At 31.9% G+C, this 16,222-nt stretch overlaps 1 protein-coding gene across 1 annotated transcript; it reads right to left on the bottom strand.

Moving 5' to 3' along the window:
* Nucleotides 1–1,839: 1,839 nt before the first annotated feature.
* LOC104115252 (tyramine N-feruloyltransferase 4/11-like) lies at nt 1,840–2,802 on the bottom strand. Its single transcript, XM_009625839.4, has one exon. It carries the CDS (start codon nt 2,677–2,679, stop codon nt 1,960–1,962), a length of 720 nt encoding a protein of 239 aa, XP_009624134.1. The 5' UTR covers nt 2,680–2,802; the 3' UTR covers nt 1,840–1,959.
* Between the last annotated feature and the right edge of the window lie 13,420 nt (nt 2,803–16,222).

Raw genomic sequence — 16,222 nt, 5'->3', positions numbered from 1 at the left:
GAATGCAGAGGTTATTATATTATTTCTCACTACTACGGAGAAGCTAATAAAGTGGCTGACTTTCTTGCTAAATTGGCCTCCTCGAATGGAATTAGTACTTTCTAATATTACTCTTTCAATAACTCACGAAAGAGGTAAAGAAACTTTTTCAACTTGATAAATGGCAAATACCTAGCATAAGAAAAAAATATGATCAGACTAATTTTTTTTTAAGATAATACTAATAAGGTAGGTAGCTAGGAAAGAGTTTTTGCATAGTAAAGTCCCTTTCACGTTTTTTGAAGAATATATGTAACAAACAAGTCTTTGGTGTAAAATTTTGGGGATAAAGTCCATATCCCCCTCTTCTCTTTGTATTTTGCAAAATTGATGAATGGATAAGGGAGGAAGGCATCATGCCTAAGGTGATGGTAATTTGATTTAAAAATAATTGGATTTAACTCCACCAAAGGTAGGCCAGGCACAGGAAACATAGATAATAATAGGACGAAGAATTTTCAACGAGTGGCCCTTTTAAGGGCAGGTATTTGACTTTTGTCCCTAGCAAAATAGACACCCACCAGAACTTCTCCTCTTCCTTCTCCTCCTCTTTATTTCTCCTTTCTCTATCTTCTTCTTCTCCTTCTCAGTGTCTTCCAATAAATTATGACCACGCAACTAAAATTAAAATAATTATAATAATAATAAAATATATTGTAAAAAATTAAATATTTTTATTTATTGTTGGAATTGAGTTGGTTATATTTTATTGAGCTTGTATTGTCTTTCCTTAATGAGATTTATAGCCGTTCGGCTAAGCTGCAAAAATAAGTTTTTTGAGAAATGCTTTTTTCAAAAGTACTTTTTGGTGAAAAACAGATTGTGTTTGACTAATTAATTTGAAAAGCACTTCTGAGCAGCAATTATTGTTTGGCCAAATTTTAAAAAACTGCTTCTGAGTATATTTTTTTCAAAAGTCCTTTTCAAAAAAGTACTTTTGGAGAGAAACTATTTTTTTCTGTTTCTCCAAAACTGATTCTGCTTCTCCTCACAAGCACTTTTTTCCTTTCAAAAGCTTGGCCAAACACCTTAATTTTAGAAAAAAAAATATTTTTGACAAAAAAAACGTTTTTGCCTCAAAAGAAGCTTGGCCAAATAGGCTATTAGATTGGTTTGGTAGAAGAAAAAAAATACTAAGCTAGCGTTTGACCATAAATTTCCAAATTTATTCTGAAAAATCTGATTTTGGTGAAGTTTGGTTATAAGACAAAGTAAGTGAGCAATCAATATCCACAACAAATTTTAAGTGGATAAGTTATAAATGGAAATAGTTGATTGACGATTATGCACATCATTACATTTACGCCCTTGGATTTTTCAATTGGATTTCACTAATGTGAGAAACTCACCAAATCCTCTAACGGCGAATTCCGTCGCGAGAAAACCGTATGTATATTAGTGGGAGGAAATATAAATGAGTTCTACGAATTTCACCCACAATTTATGGATAGCTCGACTTAGTAATTTTGAGATTTTGGACGACTCAAATTGATCTCTTTTCTTTTTCTCTTTTCTTTTTTCCTTTTTTAATTTTTAATTTTGTTGGCTACTTTTCAGTTTGCAGGTTTTAATCACAAACTTGGAATGCATAAATTATGTACAAAGAAGATGTCCATGAAACCTAAGAAAGGAAGAACACGCGCCTGCATATCTATCCTTCATTCCTTCTACGAAAAACGTCATGATATCCTTGTAGTTTGTAATTCTAAGCATGTCAAAGTAAAATGAAATTCAAAGTTAAAAAATTTCAGATGTCAATATTCTTTTTGCAATAGATATTTAAAAGGAAAAGATGTAACATAAAATGAAACATAGATGGTATAATATGAAAAGCAATTTAATTTTTTCTAACACCAATGTAAAACAACAAGTAGAAATAGATAAATTACACGATTAAGCAAAAGCAATTTTTTTTAAAAACTAACAGCTCCCTTCATCATTTTTCTCCTTATCAGCATACTTTTGAAGAGCGTCACCATGTAATTTCCCATACCTAAACTCATCAAATATTTCAACCCCCATTTCAATGTAAAAATCATAAGACTTCTTATTCCAAACTGCAACTATCCCTTCTACCGAAACGAAGCCATTGTTTGCAGCAATGCATGCAACTGTTCCAAACAACAATCTCCCCATTCCCAACTTCCTGTAACTTTCCCTGAAGTAAAGGCTCTCGAAATAGAATCCAGGTTTGTCATAGAAGCACGAATAATTGGCGTAAAAGAAAGCATATCCCGCAATAAAAACATCATTTTTATCGTTCCCATCATCATATTTGGACCTGAATTCATCTGCTTCTCCTTCCACAACGGGGAATTTAAGGTCGAATGTTTTAAGAACGGGCTTGAACCCTTGGTTCGTGGTATGCTTGGATTCGGTAAAAGGGGTTGGAGAAACTTCAAGTAGAAGAACAGATGGCCCGTAATAGAGTGGAAGAGGATTTTCTTTGAAGAGCAAGTCTTCTAAGGAGGAGTCGGTCGCTTTGTAAAGATGAGTATTGTTGTGGTGTGCATGAATTTGGTAAAACAGTTGGTATATATGGTTGAGGTCAGCTTTCGTAGCGAGACGAACCCTAGTGTAGATTTTCTCAGTGATCGTAACGTTATTTTCCGGAGTTGTTTCAGATATAGTTGATGCCATGGTGTTAATCAGTTAGAGATCTAAGAGGCTAGGTTTCAAATAAAAAAGAGAAAAATAGGGAGCTTGGGAAATGTTGAAAAGACTAGGAAGAATGTTTTGGTATGGGATGTTTGAAAAGGTTTTAATAATGGTTATTTATAGTGGAGATGATGGTCTTTTTTGAGTTCGTTGTTTACTTAGTGGGGTTGGTGGATAAAACTCAAATGTGGGTTCTAGTTATCACTAGCGCACGTATCTTTAATTAAGATAATCTAATTATAAACAATAAACTATTTAAGATATTAAAAGAAGTTTCTGAGTTAGTGAAAGTGGAGTCGCCACTTTGGATGCCGTCCACTACAATTTTTTGCTTCATATTCTAGTTGTTCTGTGGGGAAATATTTTCAAAAGGGAAAGCAAAATTATAAAGAAAAGATTTCAACTCACAAGAGTTGAGGCGATAGCAATCAGGGCTGCCCAATGGTAAAGCCACTCAAGCATACCCATATCTAGAGGGTCCAGAATTTTCTAATGTAAAATAGTTATATTTGATGATTTTTAAAAAAATATTTAGTATATCAAAGAAAAAGTATATCTTCTATTAAAAAGGAAAATATGGGACCGTTAGAGATAATTTTTGGAATAAAAATAGTAACTTTTGGATTTGCTCACTTGCGAATATATATTTTGCCTTCTTTATACACTATTATTATTATCACAGTGCCCACATTACTTTTATTACATAAAAATAGCATGTGCTAACTAGTTTTCGGAGTGGTAATTAAAAAATAGCTAGCGTTTGCAAAGTCATTAAAAAATAGCCACTATTTTGCTGCAACACGGAAAGTTCCAACATAATATACTGGAGATTGGAGCACATGTGTATTAACTTCCAGCATATTATGCTGAACTAGTATATTATGCTGGAACTCCAGTATATTATGCTGGAACTCCAGTATATTATGCTAGAAGTTCACATGTAAAAAATTCGAACTCCAGTATATTATACTAGAATATTTTTCGGATTTTGGACAGTGTTTTCATTCAAATTTATCTTTACATGAAAAGTGACTAAATTTTGATTACTTTTGAAACTGTGGCTATTTTTCAATTACCAATTGTAAATCTAGTTATTTTTGAATTTCACTCTTTTATTACTTTCTCTTCAAATTGGTTTTTACTAAATCTTTTATATTCCTTTTAGCCTCTCCAGAATTACAATTCCACACTCTCATAAAATATTCTGTCAAAACGATAGCATAAAGCAATTGCGAACTCTTTTTTTTTTTGTCAAACTTGGGCATTACACCAAAAATATTAAAGCAACAAAAATAATATCAAGTTATCTATGTTTGTTAAACCAAGTTCAATTGTTCTGTACTTTTTTTATTACTTTGCATCTAAAATTATTATTTTTTTATATCTTTTGTTTGTAAGTATATGTATTATTTTATTTATTTATTAATTAGAATTTTAATATGTCAACAAGAAAATATGGATTCTCATATTAAAAATGCCAAGAAAAGAAAGAAAAATTAAAACTTTAATACAATCCCCCAAAGGAGGAAGCATTTACGGTAGATGAACAAATCACTAATATAATTAAGCTAGACGATAATGGAATCCAAGAAGAAGAAGAAGAAGAAGAAGAAGAAGAAGTAGTAGTAGTAGTAGTAGTAGTAGTAGTTGGTGAGAGTCTAACATAGATCTTTTAGAAAATCAGAAAATCCTAAAAGAATTGAACAATAATCCTAGAAAGTAGAAACATATATGATCCTGGTCAAGAAATCGATTATAAATAAAATATTAATAATTTTATATCTCAAAAAGCTAGAAAAATAAATTTCAAATAAAATTTTATTAAATGAGTTTTTTAATGTTGAAAAACTTAGGGTCCCTCGTTGAAGTTTGGCTTTAGGCCCCAAATACCGTTGAGCCGCCCCTGATAGCAATGCCATATGATCACTCTAAAATTCCTTGAGAGAAAATCATATATAGCCATCCGCTGAAAACTTATAACAATTGGTAGCCATAAAATTATACCATACATCTTATAGCCCAAAACTAATTATAACGGCTAGAAACTGAAATCATAAAACTCAGCGCTTCAAATATAAATTAGTGAGCCATATCATTGACCCAACACCTTACAGCAAAAAAAAAAAAAAAAAGAAATCCACCAGCGATGTTCTTCCCAACGAACAACCACATGAGAATCCCAAACAATTTAAAACTTTCCAGAATCACCAAAGGACGCGAACCACAAATATCATCAATAATTAAAGCTGAATAAAGAAATTTTCACAAAATAAAAATGTTTGAATTTGAAAAAAAATTTCCACAAAATCAAAATGTTTGAATTTGAAACTTATCTTTTATTTGATATATATTTTTGATGAAATTTTTATTGAAAAAATCTATAGAAAAGGAGAGGATAAAACTGCATAAGCACATGCCACAAAAAAGAAGAATACATAGAAAAGTAAGAAGAAGAAAAAGAAAATAAAACACAATATATATACAGTTTTAATATATTATACAAACACTATACATACACCATGATATAAAAATATAATCGGGATATAACCACACTATACATTATATACAACTTTCATACAAAATTATAATATAACTATCGTATATATACAACTTTATATACATGTGTATACACTGCCAAACTTAGAATACAATATATATACAACTTTTATACAAAATTATAATATAATCATCGTGTATATACAACTTTACATACGTGTATATATAATTTTTATGCATTGTATAACTATGTATTAAAAATATTTATACAAAATTACAATTTAAATATCGTCTAACCACTACTATTAAACTCAAACCCACCACTAATACCCACTTAAAAATATCTTCACTCACAAAGAAGAAGAAGAAGAAGAAGAAGAAGAAGAAGAAGAAGGAGGAGAAGGAGGAGGAGAAGGAGGAGAAGGAGAAGAATGAGAGCAGGTTCTGTGATTCATGCCATGTCGGATGAGCAAGATATGAAGAAGAAGAAGAAGAGGAGGAGGAGGAGGAGGAGGAGGAGGAAGAGGAAGAAGAAGAAGAGGAAGAGGAGGAGAAGGAAGAGGAAAAGGAAGAGGAGGAGGAGGAGGAGGAAGAGGAGGAGGAAGAAGATTAACATGCCCACCAGTATACACCATCAACAACATGCAAATCTTGACCAGAAAATCTCCCTCATTCTACTTTTACTCCCAAAATCATTCACGTAGCATTAACCGAAAAATTTATTTAAGACTTAAATTAAAATTTCGGTGAATTTTTCTGGGCACTTAGAAGGAATTCCCAAAAAACACTCACACAAAGAATGGGGGAGAGATTAAATAATAGCTAAATGGACAAATATAACCATAAAAAAGGAAAAAGGATTAGATGAGAAGTGGTGATGACTAAATATTGTCTTAGTCTAAACAAGTGGCTATGTAAAACCACGTGTTATGCTAGGAAAATATAAGAGATAAATTATAAAAAGTATTAATTAAAAAATAAAAGGGTGAGAAAAATAATGTTAGAGTAAAAAGAATTAAAAAAAGTTAAATATATAGAAAGTGTAAAATGTTGAGTGCAAAGACGTCGAAAAGAGAAAATGAGTGGTATTGAGAAGGCAAAAATATCTAGGAAAGACTAAAAAAATAATACCAATTTGCTTTTGTCTTAGTTTATCTGATGGGCTATAGTTTGATATTAAATTCTCCACATTTATATATAGTTGGCTGTTACTACACAAAATATATATAAAATAGACTGTCACTATACAAAAATTATACAAAATAGACTGTTACTATGCAATTTATATACAATAGACTATCACTATATAAAATAGACTGTCATTATACAAAAAATATACTAAATAGTCTTTCACTATACAAAATATATACAAAATACACTGTCACTATACAAAAAATATACAAAATATACTGTCACTATACAAAATAGATATTTCGGACTATTAGATGTAATATGTTTGGGGCAGATGAATATTTCGTGTCAATAAAAAAAATATGGGTTATTAGAATTTTGAGGGGCTATAGAGGGTCATTTTCTCAAATTTATTTAAGAAATCGGAAGAGATCTAAATAGCGATCCCTAGCTAGGCCACGGTAAGCAATAACTGATCGTGTATAAGTTCGAAAATATTTATATAACTAGTAAATTCGCGGTTTTAAAAAACATTCATAATTCATCAAAAGACCATTATGCTAATGACTAATTTAGATATTATCCCTCTTTTTACGAGAGCAAAAACACTTATATAGAGTATTACTATTGGGTTAATTTATTTTGGTTTATTTTGAGCAGATACTTCTATGTATTATATCAAGTTTATTTAAGTGTCATCTAATTGATAAAGATCTAAATAGTACTAAACTGTATAATACTCTAATTAAAATGAAAAACTACATAAATTTCATCTTAAAGCTACCAATTATACGAAGAAAAAGATATAAACTAAAGTTAGTTGTGTATATTGAGAGATAACATTGTACATAACTGAAGTAAAGATGTCTTTTGATAAGCAACAAATAAATCATTATGACGACAACCTCCTCTTGCCCTTGCAACATAAAATCCGGAACTTTTCTGCTGTGCTCTTGTTCTTGTATATACTATGATTTTGAAATAAATAAAATCAAAATAGTCACAAATGTCTTTGGTAAAGAAAAAAGGAAGACCCAAAATATTTGTAAAGAGGAAGAAAAAGAAAAAAGATAGAATACAATAAGGTATCTTAAATTTTAAATTAAATATTTGGGAGTTATGAAAAGCATAGGAGTTAGAAGATATTATTAAGAGTGGAAGTTAAAAGAGGTTTGAGTTATGAAAATAAAAATTTTAAAACAAATAAAGGACAAAAGACAAATACAAATTGTCATAAATTTACGTATTAAATATTTGGGGGTCATGGATATAAAAGACATGAGAGTTATTGAGATTATTAAAAGTATGAGTTATGAAGATAATGAGGTGAGAGCTATGAAGATATAATAATGATAAAAAACTCAAAAAAAATAAAAAATAAATAAGTTCCTTGGCCTAACCTCACTTTCCTATTGGCCACTCTTTAATTCTCAAGGTTACTCTTCCCGCTAGAGAATATGTAGAATTAGAATCGAAAAAGATTATGGAAACTTTCAATTTCAAGAAACCATGACAATATTCGGTAAAATGGTATCCTGAAAATCCATAGCAATTTCAACATTATAATTAAAATATATAAAAATAATAAAAGTAGGATCTTGTAAAATTCTCAATATTAAAAAAATAGCGAAAACATCAACATAATGCTAGATAACTGGGATATAATTAGAAAAAATTTAATGTGAGAAATACCTCAAACTTTCGTTTCACCACAAACATCTCAAATTCACATAATGTAATAGAGCTTTCAATTAGTACTTAGTTACATTTTTTTAATTTCCAATTTTCCATAAGAAAAGAAAAATAGACAAAAAGAAGAAGAGAAAGAGGAAACAATTTTTTTTAAAAAGGAGAAAAGAGGAAGAAGATGCAAATTTAAAAATTCCAACAGGCTAGGTAAAAGAGATATAAATGTTACCCCTTCTTGCAGATCATTTTTACAGGAAATTTCTTTTTTGCACATTTTATAACACAATATATTAGTCTCTCCACCATGCTTTTAAAGTAGGTGAGAACACACAAAAAACTCTAGTACCAAATCTATGGTGACGCCTTCACAGAATATTTTTATTTGTGATACCTTTTTCTTATTAATATGAACTTTTATTACTAACACTATATCCAGAATAATATGCTAGAGATAGAATTTATCAGATATATTACATTGTCATCTTAACTAAAATTCACAAAATTAGCTTCTCCTCATAGAGGTAACTTCTGTAATGAAGTTCAAGTATCAATCTTTTTCACTGCAAATGCTTAACTTACGTTGCGTGGTAACTCTTATGGATCATATTGGCTAGGTTGTTCATATCGAAGGAATCTAATCTTTACCTTAATCGATGAGTTTTTTTCAACATCTACATAAGCGAATAATCAAATTAAAGTTAGGGATATTAAAGGAATAACATAATTAGTGAATATAATTCCAAACTTAAAGAACAACCCAATCAAACCCTAAAACCGAAACATACCTGATCATGGAAAGAACTTTTATGTACAAGCACAAAGGGAAGGCAACACCTTCTTTTAGAAAAAATGATTTGCCAAAAAGAGAGGAGAGTTACATCGAATAAACCGCTAGTTAGATAGTGTTGTTCGTCTCTATTTATCCAAGCCGTCAATGGATTTGTGAATTAGAATTGTGAATAGATTTGTCACTCTTTTTTCAACTATAAAATGTGAATGTTTAGCATTCATTTTTTCTTCATTATGAAAGGGTAGTATAGTAACGGTAATTCTTGGAACAGACACAACTGTACATTAAAGGGTGGTATTTTAATAGCCATTTCTCATAATTGTTGTTAATATAATAAAATTATGGTGTAAATGCATGAATATGTTTATTTTTCAACCAGAAAAAATGAGTTAAGATGGCAAAAATTTGAGAAAAAGATAAATACCCTTCCTAGTCTATGAGAGGTGCCAAGTCAGCATTTACATACATATATATATATATATATATATATATAATATATATATATATATATATATATATATATGATTGGGTTATTTATTAGGCAATCACGGAAAAATTCACCAATACTAGTTTGTTATTACAAATTAAATAACAATGATAATGCAAAGGAATCTTTGAAATGTATATAACTTAAATCTTCATTTATTTAGTATGGCTAATTAAAGGATCACGGTTGCTCTCAAAACGCACACACAAGTATATGTGGTCGATAAATAATAAAGTGATATGTAGAGTATCGTTCCCACGATGACTTGTAATTAACTATCAACTAAATTAAACCCAAATAATTAATTTATTCAAGCGATTTTCTAAAGATTATTAACTATAACTAATCTAGAGTAGCAAACTAAAAAATTAAAGGAACCAAGTCGACAATCTTAGAGACAAATTTAATGGGAGAAAATATTCTAGAGCTATGGGTTAGCTAACGATTCCATTGAGTTTTCTATTTAAACGGTCTAATTAATTTATCTCGTTTATTGATTGACAAGGTTAATATTACTCGTAATATTCTTTCGAAGTACTATTCGCCTATTAAAGCTAACTTAACGCCTATATTTATATAGAATTAGGATTAACAAGAACGCATTAATAATTTCCGTATATTAACCAAGCAAGGCAATTAGGCATATCCTTATCCTAACTGCAAATCCGTTTCCAGATGTTAGGTTCAAGATCTTACTCTACTCAATCCTATATATAATTTAAAATTTCCTCTTTCGAGTTCAATCTTAAATTCGTAGATAGTATTCAATTGGTGATCAAGCAAACGAATAATTAAGCATAAGATTAAATAAATAAACTATAACGACCCAACCAGTCGTACGTTTTGTGTATTATTGTCCTGTTTCCCTACTTATTGCCTCTTCTATGTTTATTTATAGTTATGTGACTTGCCGCGATGGTTGGATTAGTTTCGGAGAAGTTTCAGAGTAGATTGGGACACTAAGTCCCAAAGTTGGAAGCTTAGGTTGAAAGAGCTGACCGGAATTTGACTTTTGTGTAAAAGACTATTGAATGATGTTTTGATTTTTTCAATAATTTCGTACGGTGATTTTGGACTTAGACGTATGTCTGGATATTGATTTGGGGGTCCATAGGTTGATTGGTACTTTTTGACGAAAGTTAGAAATTTGAAGGTTCGGAAGGTTGAGAGGTTTAACCGCGAGTTGACTTTGTTAATATCGTGTTCGTATTTTAGTTCCGGGAGTTGGAATAGTTCTGTTGTATCATTTGGGACTTGCATGCAAAATTTGAGGTCATTTGGAGTTGATTTGGTATGGTTCGGCATGGGTTTTGAAAGTTTAAAGTTCATTAGGCATGAATTGAGGTGTGATTCATGGTTTTGGTATTATTTTATGTGATTTGAGACTTCAAGTATGTTCGCATTATATTTTAAGACTTGTTGGTATGTTTGGTTGGGGTCCCGAGGGCCTCGGGTGTGTTTCGAATTGTTGGCGGATCATTTTTAGACTTGGAGGAGCTGCTGAAGTTTTGGAGTTCTTGTGCATTCGCACTTGTAAGGAATTGCCCGCAGGTGCGAGGCCGCAAAAATAGCCTGTTGATTGCAGAAGCGGAATAAGGATGTGCAAGGCTGGGTCCGCAGATGCAGACGAGGAGATGAAGATGCGGAGCCGCAGGTGCAGCCTTTAGGTCGTAGGAGCGAAGGGTGAGACTGTAGAGGAAGTCAGCAGATGCGGACAGGTGTGCGCAGAAGCGCTTGCGCAGGTGCTGAAGGAGTCCACAGAAGCGGACACACAGATGCGAAGGATGGTCCGCAAATATGGAAAGTCGGCGGCTGAAGCGAAATCGCAGATGTGATATTTGGACTGCAGATGCGGTTAAGTGACTGCAGATGCAGAATCACTGGCAAAATTTATATTCGAAGGGTTTCATCGTTTCTCATTTTATCTTCAATTAAAGAGGTGAGTGAAGTTTAATCACTTTTGATGTTAAATATTGATTAACCATTGATTATTATACCTAGTTTATGTGAATTTAAGGTAAAATTTGGGGATTATTGGACTTTGTTATTGAAGAGTGAGATTTGATGATTTGAGGGTCGATTTGTGGTTAGAATTGGATGAAATTGGTATGGTTGGACTCGTAATTGAATAGGCGTTCGAAATATGTAAATTTTATTGGGTTCAGGGGTGCGAGCCTGTGGTTAACTTTTTGGGTTGACTTTGCATATTTGATTCAAGACCTTAGCTTTATTATTTGAAATCATTTCCGATGAATTTTATTGATGATATTAAGTGGCTTTGGCTAGATTCGACTAGCTCGGAGGTTGATTCGCATTGCAAGGACTTTTTAGAGCATTGATTTACGCGTTTTGAGGTAAGTAACACATCTAAACTTGGATTTAAGAATAATTAATCCCGAGAACTATGTTATATGCGATGAGTTGGGTGGCGTACCTGCTAGGTGACGGGCGTGAGTACGTGCACCGAAGTATTCATAATTCATGTTGACTTTAGACTATTGCCGGACATATTTGCCATCATGCTTTGTTATATCCGTATTTTTCCTACTCGTCAGATTATTTGAGTTATAATTCATGTTAGAAATCATGCTCAGACTATGTGCTTATTGGTTGAGACATAATGGGTTATTTCCTATTGTTTTGAGTTGTTTGCCTTAGTTGTAGTTATATACTCAGTCATGATTTCTCATTTACATATCATACCTCAGTTCTATATATTACTTATTTAATTTATCACATGATATTGTTTTCTATATGTGATACCGTTGGGCTGAGTTTTACGAGCTTGTAGGCCTTTAAGACATGAGAGGTTGTTGATTGATATGGGCCATAGAGCCGTGTTGTGAGTGAGATTTGGATCTTGTTGAACGTCACAACATGCCTTATTGGTTATTGATTTATATTTGGATCACGTAGCACGTCGCAAAATGCCATATTGGCTTTTGATTAGCGCTTGGGCAGGATCCGCCTCTCCGGAGTTTGACATGCCAGCAGTGAGCGCAAACACTGAGTGTGGTTATTCTTGATGGTTCCAGTCGGATGATATTGATCTGGCATGTATACTTGACATGTGGACATAGAGATGTACTTCCTCATGCTAGCTGATAAATGAGATGTTTATTCTATGTTGTTCTTTAACTGTCATACTTTGAAAGCATGTCTAAATTCTTGTAATGTGAACAATCTGAACATAATATCATTGAGTTATTTACTTATACTATTTCCTTTATATCTTGAGTTGTTACTGGTTATTGATATTGATATTTGACTGTTCCTTATGAGCTCGTCACGGCTTTCAGCCCAATGTTAGGTTTATTACTTATTGAGTACATGGGGTTAGTTATACTCATACTATACTCTGCACTTCGTGTGCAGATCCAAGTACTTTCAAGCGTGGTGATTGCAAGATTTTGTCAATACCGACATTTTGGGAGACTATGAGGTAGCTGCTATGCCATTCGCAGACCTTGATGTTCTCTTTCATTATTTATAGTATTACTGTTTTACTATTCAGACAATTGTATTGAGGATTTGGTCTTGTATTTTGATACTTAGTAGTGCTCTTGTCCTCATTGACACCAGATTATCGGGATAGTTGTAGCAGCATTGTTGTTGTTTTCATAAGTTATTTCACGAAATTTCCGCTATTTAATTTATTAAACAATATTTATTCAAATTCTTCGTTATTGTGTGAATGTTGGCTTTCCTAGCAAGTAGTGTTAGGCGTCGTCGCGACTCCGGTGGGAGTTGGGTCGTGACATAAACTAATATAATAAAATAATAACTAAGAACAGTTTAAACTTCAAACTACAACGTTCATGTAGCACCCACAACTCTAAAACTAATAAACTATGAGATTAAAGAAAAAAAAAAAAGAGAAGAAAAACTAGTTGGAAGCCTCCTCCAACCGTGATTTTCGTTCCCGTAGGTGAATTCTCCTTTAAAGTATGCTAGATCCCTCCAAATTAGGTTTTAAATCCTTTTTATACGAGTTGAGACCGTGTAGGATCGAAATAACCTTGTCTCTGGCGAAATAGAAAAATCCCGCAATGCAAGGTCCATGCCAGCGTGAGGCGCTAGCCTAGCGCCTAGCGCTGGAAATTTTGGTTTTCTATTTTTAGCGCCAGAGTAGCGCGTCCTGGACGCTAAAATTCGGCACTTGTCCATTTTTCATCTTTTTTAGCTCCATCTCATGCGTATTCAATCCATTTCACTCCCAATTGATTCCAACACATATAAATACCAAAAATTAACTTAACTCATTGCAATTACGCATTAGAACCAACAAGAATAGAGCAAAATATACGACGATTCATATCCAAAATACATACTTTTGGCCAAACATCAATCACTCTTTCAAGTGGTCCATCTTTTCCGATTGCTTAAAATATACAATAGGATGTGAAGGGAACTTTCGATTTCCTTTGTTTGAATATTTATGTTTCTCTCATAGAAATATTGGAATATGGATATATAGAAGCAAATAAAGTACCAAAGTTAATAATGAATTTCGTTGAATTTAACTATAGGAGATGTATTAGATTAAATGAACCTTTGGGAGAAAAAAGAGCTTTACTTAGGCCCGTGACATTATTTAAGTCTTGAAGCACCATAATCACCTTTAGTTAGGTTTTAACTATTTAATTTGTATGTACTCTTTCTGTCTCAAAATATTTGTCATGTTTTTCTTTTATACCTTCTTAATTAAGAAACATTAATTAGAAGAGGTTTTGGACTATTTCACCCTTATTTATATCTTAAGATATAATCTTTCTATTAACCCTATTTATGTGCTATCTTCATCTTCAAGAACAATTACTATTAAGGGTAAAATGGGAAAAGTATAATTTATTTTGTCTTGAACTTCTAAAATGACAAATAATTTGAGACAACTATTTTTAGAAATCACGACAGATAATTTGAGATGGATGGAGTAGTTAGTAATCTCATAATAATTGAACGTCTTGAACAAACGAAGGATATAAATATATAATCATGGTACTTAGCAAATAATTAGTCAAAATTCTTCATATACATAAACGGTATTTTATTCAATTTGTATTGCTTATCAAAACAAAATTAAGTGTCAAACGCATATTATGCTTCAGTATCTAGGCTAATTAGACAGGGTTGTCTAAAAGACAAGATAATAGTATGTTTTAGGAATTATTTGTATTCTTCAATTTGGAAAATAGGTTTTGTATTCTTTCAATATGTTAACATCGTACGGAAAAAAGCGATAATTCTTAAGGTTCAGACAGAATCAAATATTGACATTTTCAGCAAAGTATTAGCAGCAATAGCTGTTAATTTATGGATAAAACTTCTCTTGATTGCACGAGGTATGAAAGTCAAAGTCGTCAACATTGAAAATGTATTACCAAGATGAATGCTGAATAAAAACAGGGATAATAATCCATATGTTCACGTTGAAAAGAAACATACTTTAGAGAAAAACCAAGAAAATTATTTTCATTTGAAATGAAAATTTTCACGAATTTTCCAGGAAACGTGTGCTTCCCATAAATAGAAAGTCAATCACGCAAACTGTTGAAAGGAATATTCATCTTTAACTTCTTAGTAGTACAGTTAAAGAGACAAGTATTGGTTTTCATTAATCAAATCGATATGTTTCTCTGGAATAAACCAAAGTATGCAAAAGTTTATAAAACTTAACTGTGGGTATGTGAAAGATATTCTTTTTATTTCCCATCAATTTAACGTGTGTCGAAAAAATATATTGTGACAATTCCGTTCTTAAAGTTGTTCATGTTGATTATTCTTTATGTAACTAATTAATTGGTCAATTACCCAGCCCTTTGACTTGTAAAAAAGATGAGCTTTTTTCTTCCACGTGTGGATATAGACTGAAGAACGGCACAATTCTCCAATAATTAGCTACATGTGTTTAGGATCGGAAGCACGGTACTCTCTTTCATTTCAAAATCTACAGAGTAAATTGTAAATATATTGGTTGTTACCACGCTAACATATATGTGCATTGTTTTATTTTACTAGGTTGACACCAATGCCAAAAGAGACTAGAACATGCAACTTTTTTATTGTTGAATCAAATGACCTAGTTCTTGGTCTATCAAAATTCAGGTTGAAGGAAGATAGTGTTTGTGATACTTGTGCAAAAGGTAAACATAATAAGTCCTCTTTCAAATCAATCAAAGAAGATGATAAGTACATCTCATCTCTTGGAAGTTGGAACTATTGCACAAGAATTTGTATGGTCTCACAAGGGTTCAGAATAGAAGTAAAAAGAGATATGTATTTATGATCGTTGATGATTATTTTAGGTTTATATGGACCTTGTTACTTGTCTCAAAATATAAAGCATATGATTTGTTTGTTGCATTTGTGAAGAAATTGCAAAAAATAGATAGTCAATTAGCTAGCATTAGGTCAGATCATGGTACTAAATTTAAAAATGCTAGATTTCTTAAATACTATATGAGTCATGATATTGATCATAATTTTTCTGCACCTATGACTCCTCAACATAATAGAATTGTAGAAAAAAAAAAAAAACTTCAGAGAATATGGCAAGAAATTAATTGCTAGTGATCTTCCTAATACTTTTTGGGCTGAGCTGTAAACACTGCTTGCTATATAATTTAAGGGTTATAGACCTTTACTTGAGAAGACTCCCTATGAGTTATTTAAGGGACATAAACCGAACATAACTTACCTAAAAGCCCTTGATAGTAAGTGTTATGCACATAATAATGAAAAAGAGGCTCTAGGAAAGTTCGATGCAAAAAGCGATAGGGGTGTTTTCTTTGGTTATTCTTCACATTGTAAGGCTTATAAAGTGTATAACAAAAGAATTGTATGTGTTGAAGAAAGTGTGCATATGATTTATTGATGAAACTAATCATTTGGCTGAGAAAGGTTCGCAAGATGATAATGATGATAATTGTGGT

The sequence above is a fragment of the Nicotiana tomentosiformis genome, chromosome 8 (assembly GCF_000390325.3).
Source record: "Nicotiana tomentosiformis chromosome 8, ASM39032v3, whole genome shotgun sequence".
In the NCBI taxonomy this organism is placed as follows: domain Eukaryota; kingdom Viridiplantae; phylum Streptophyta; class Magnoliopsida; order Solanales; family Solanaceae; genus Nicotiana; species Nicotiana tomentosiformis.
This window is presented reverse-complemented; position numbering and strand designations above follow the sequence as displayed.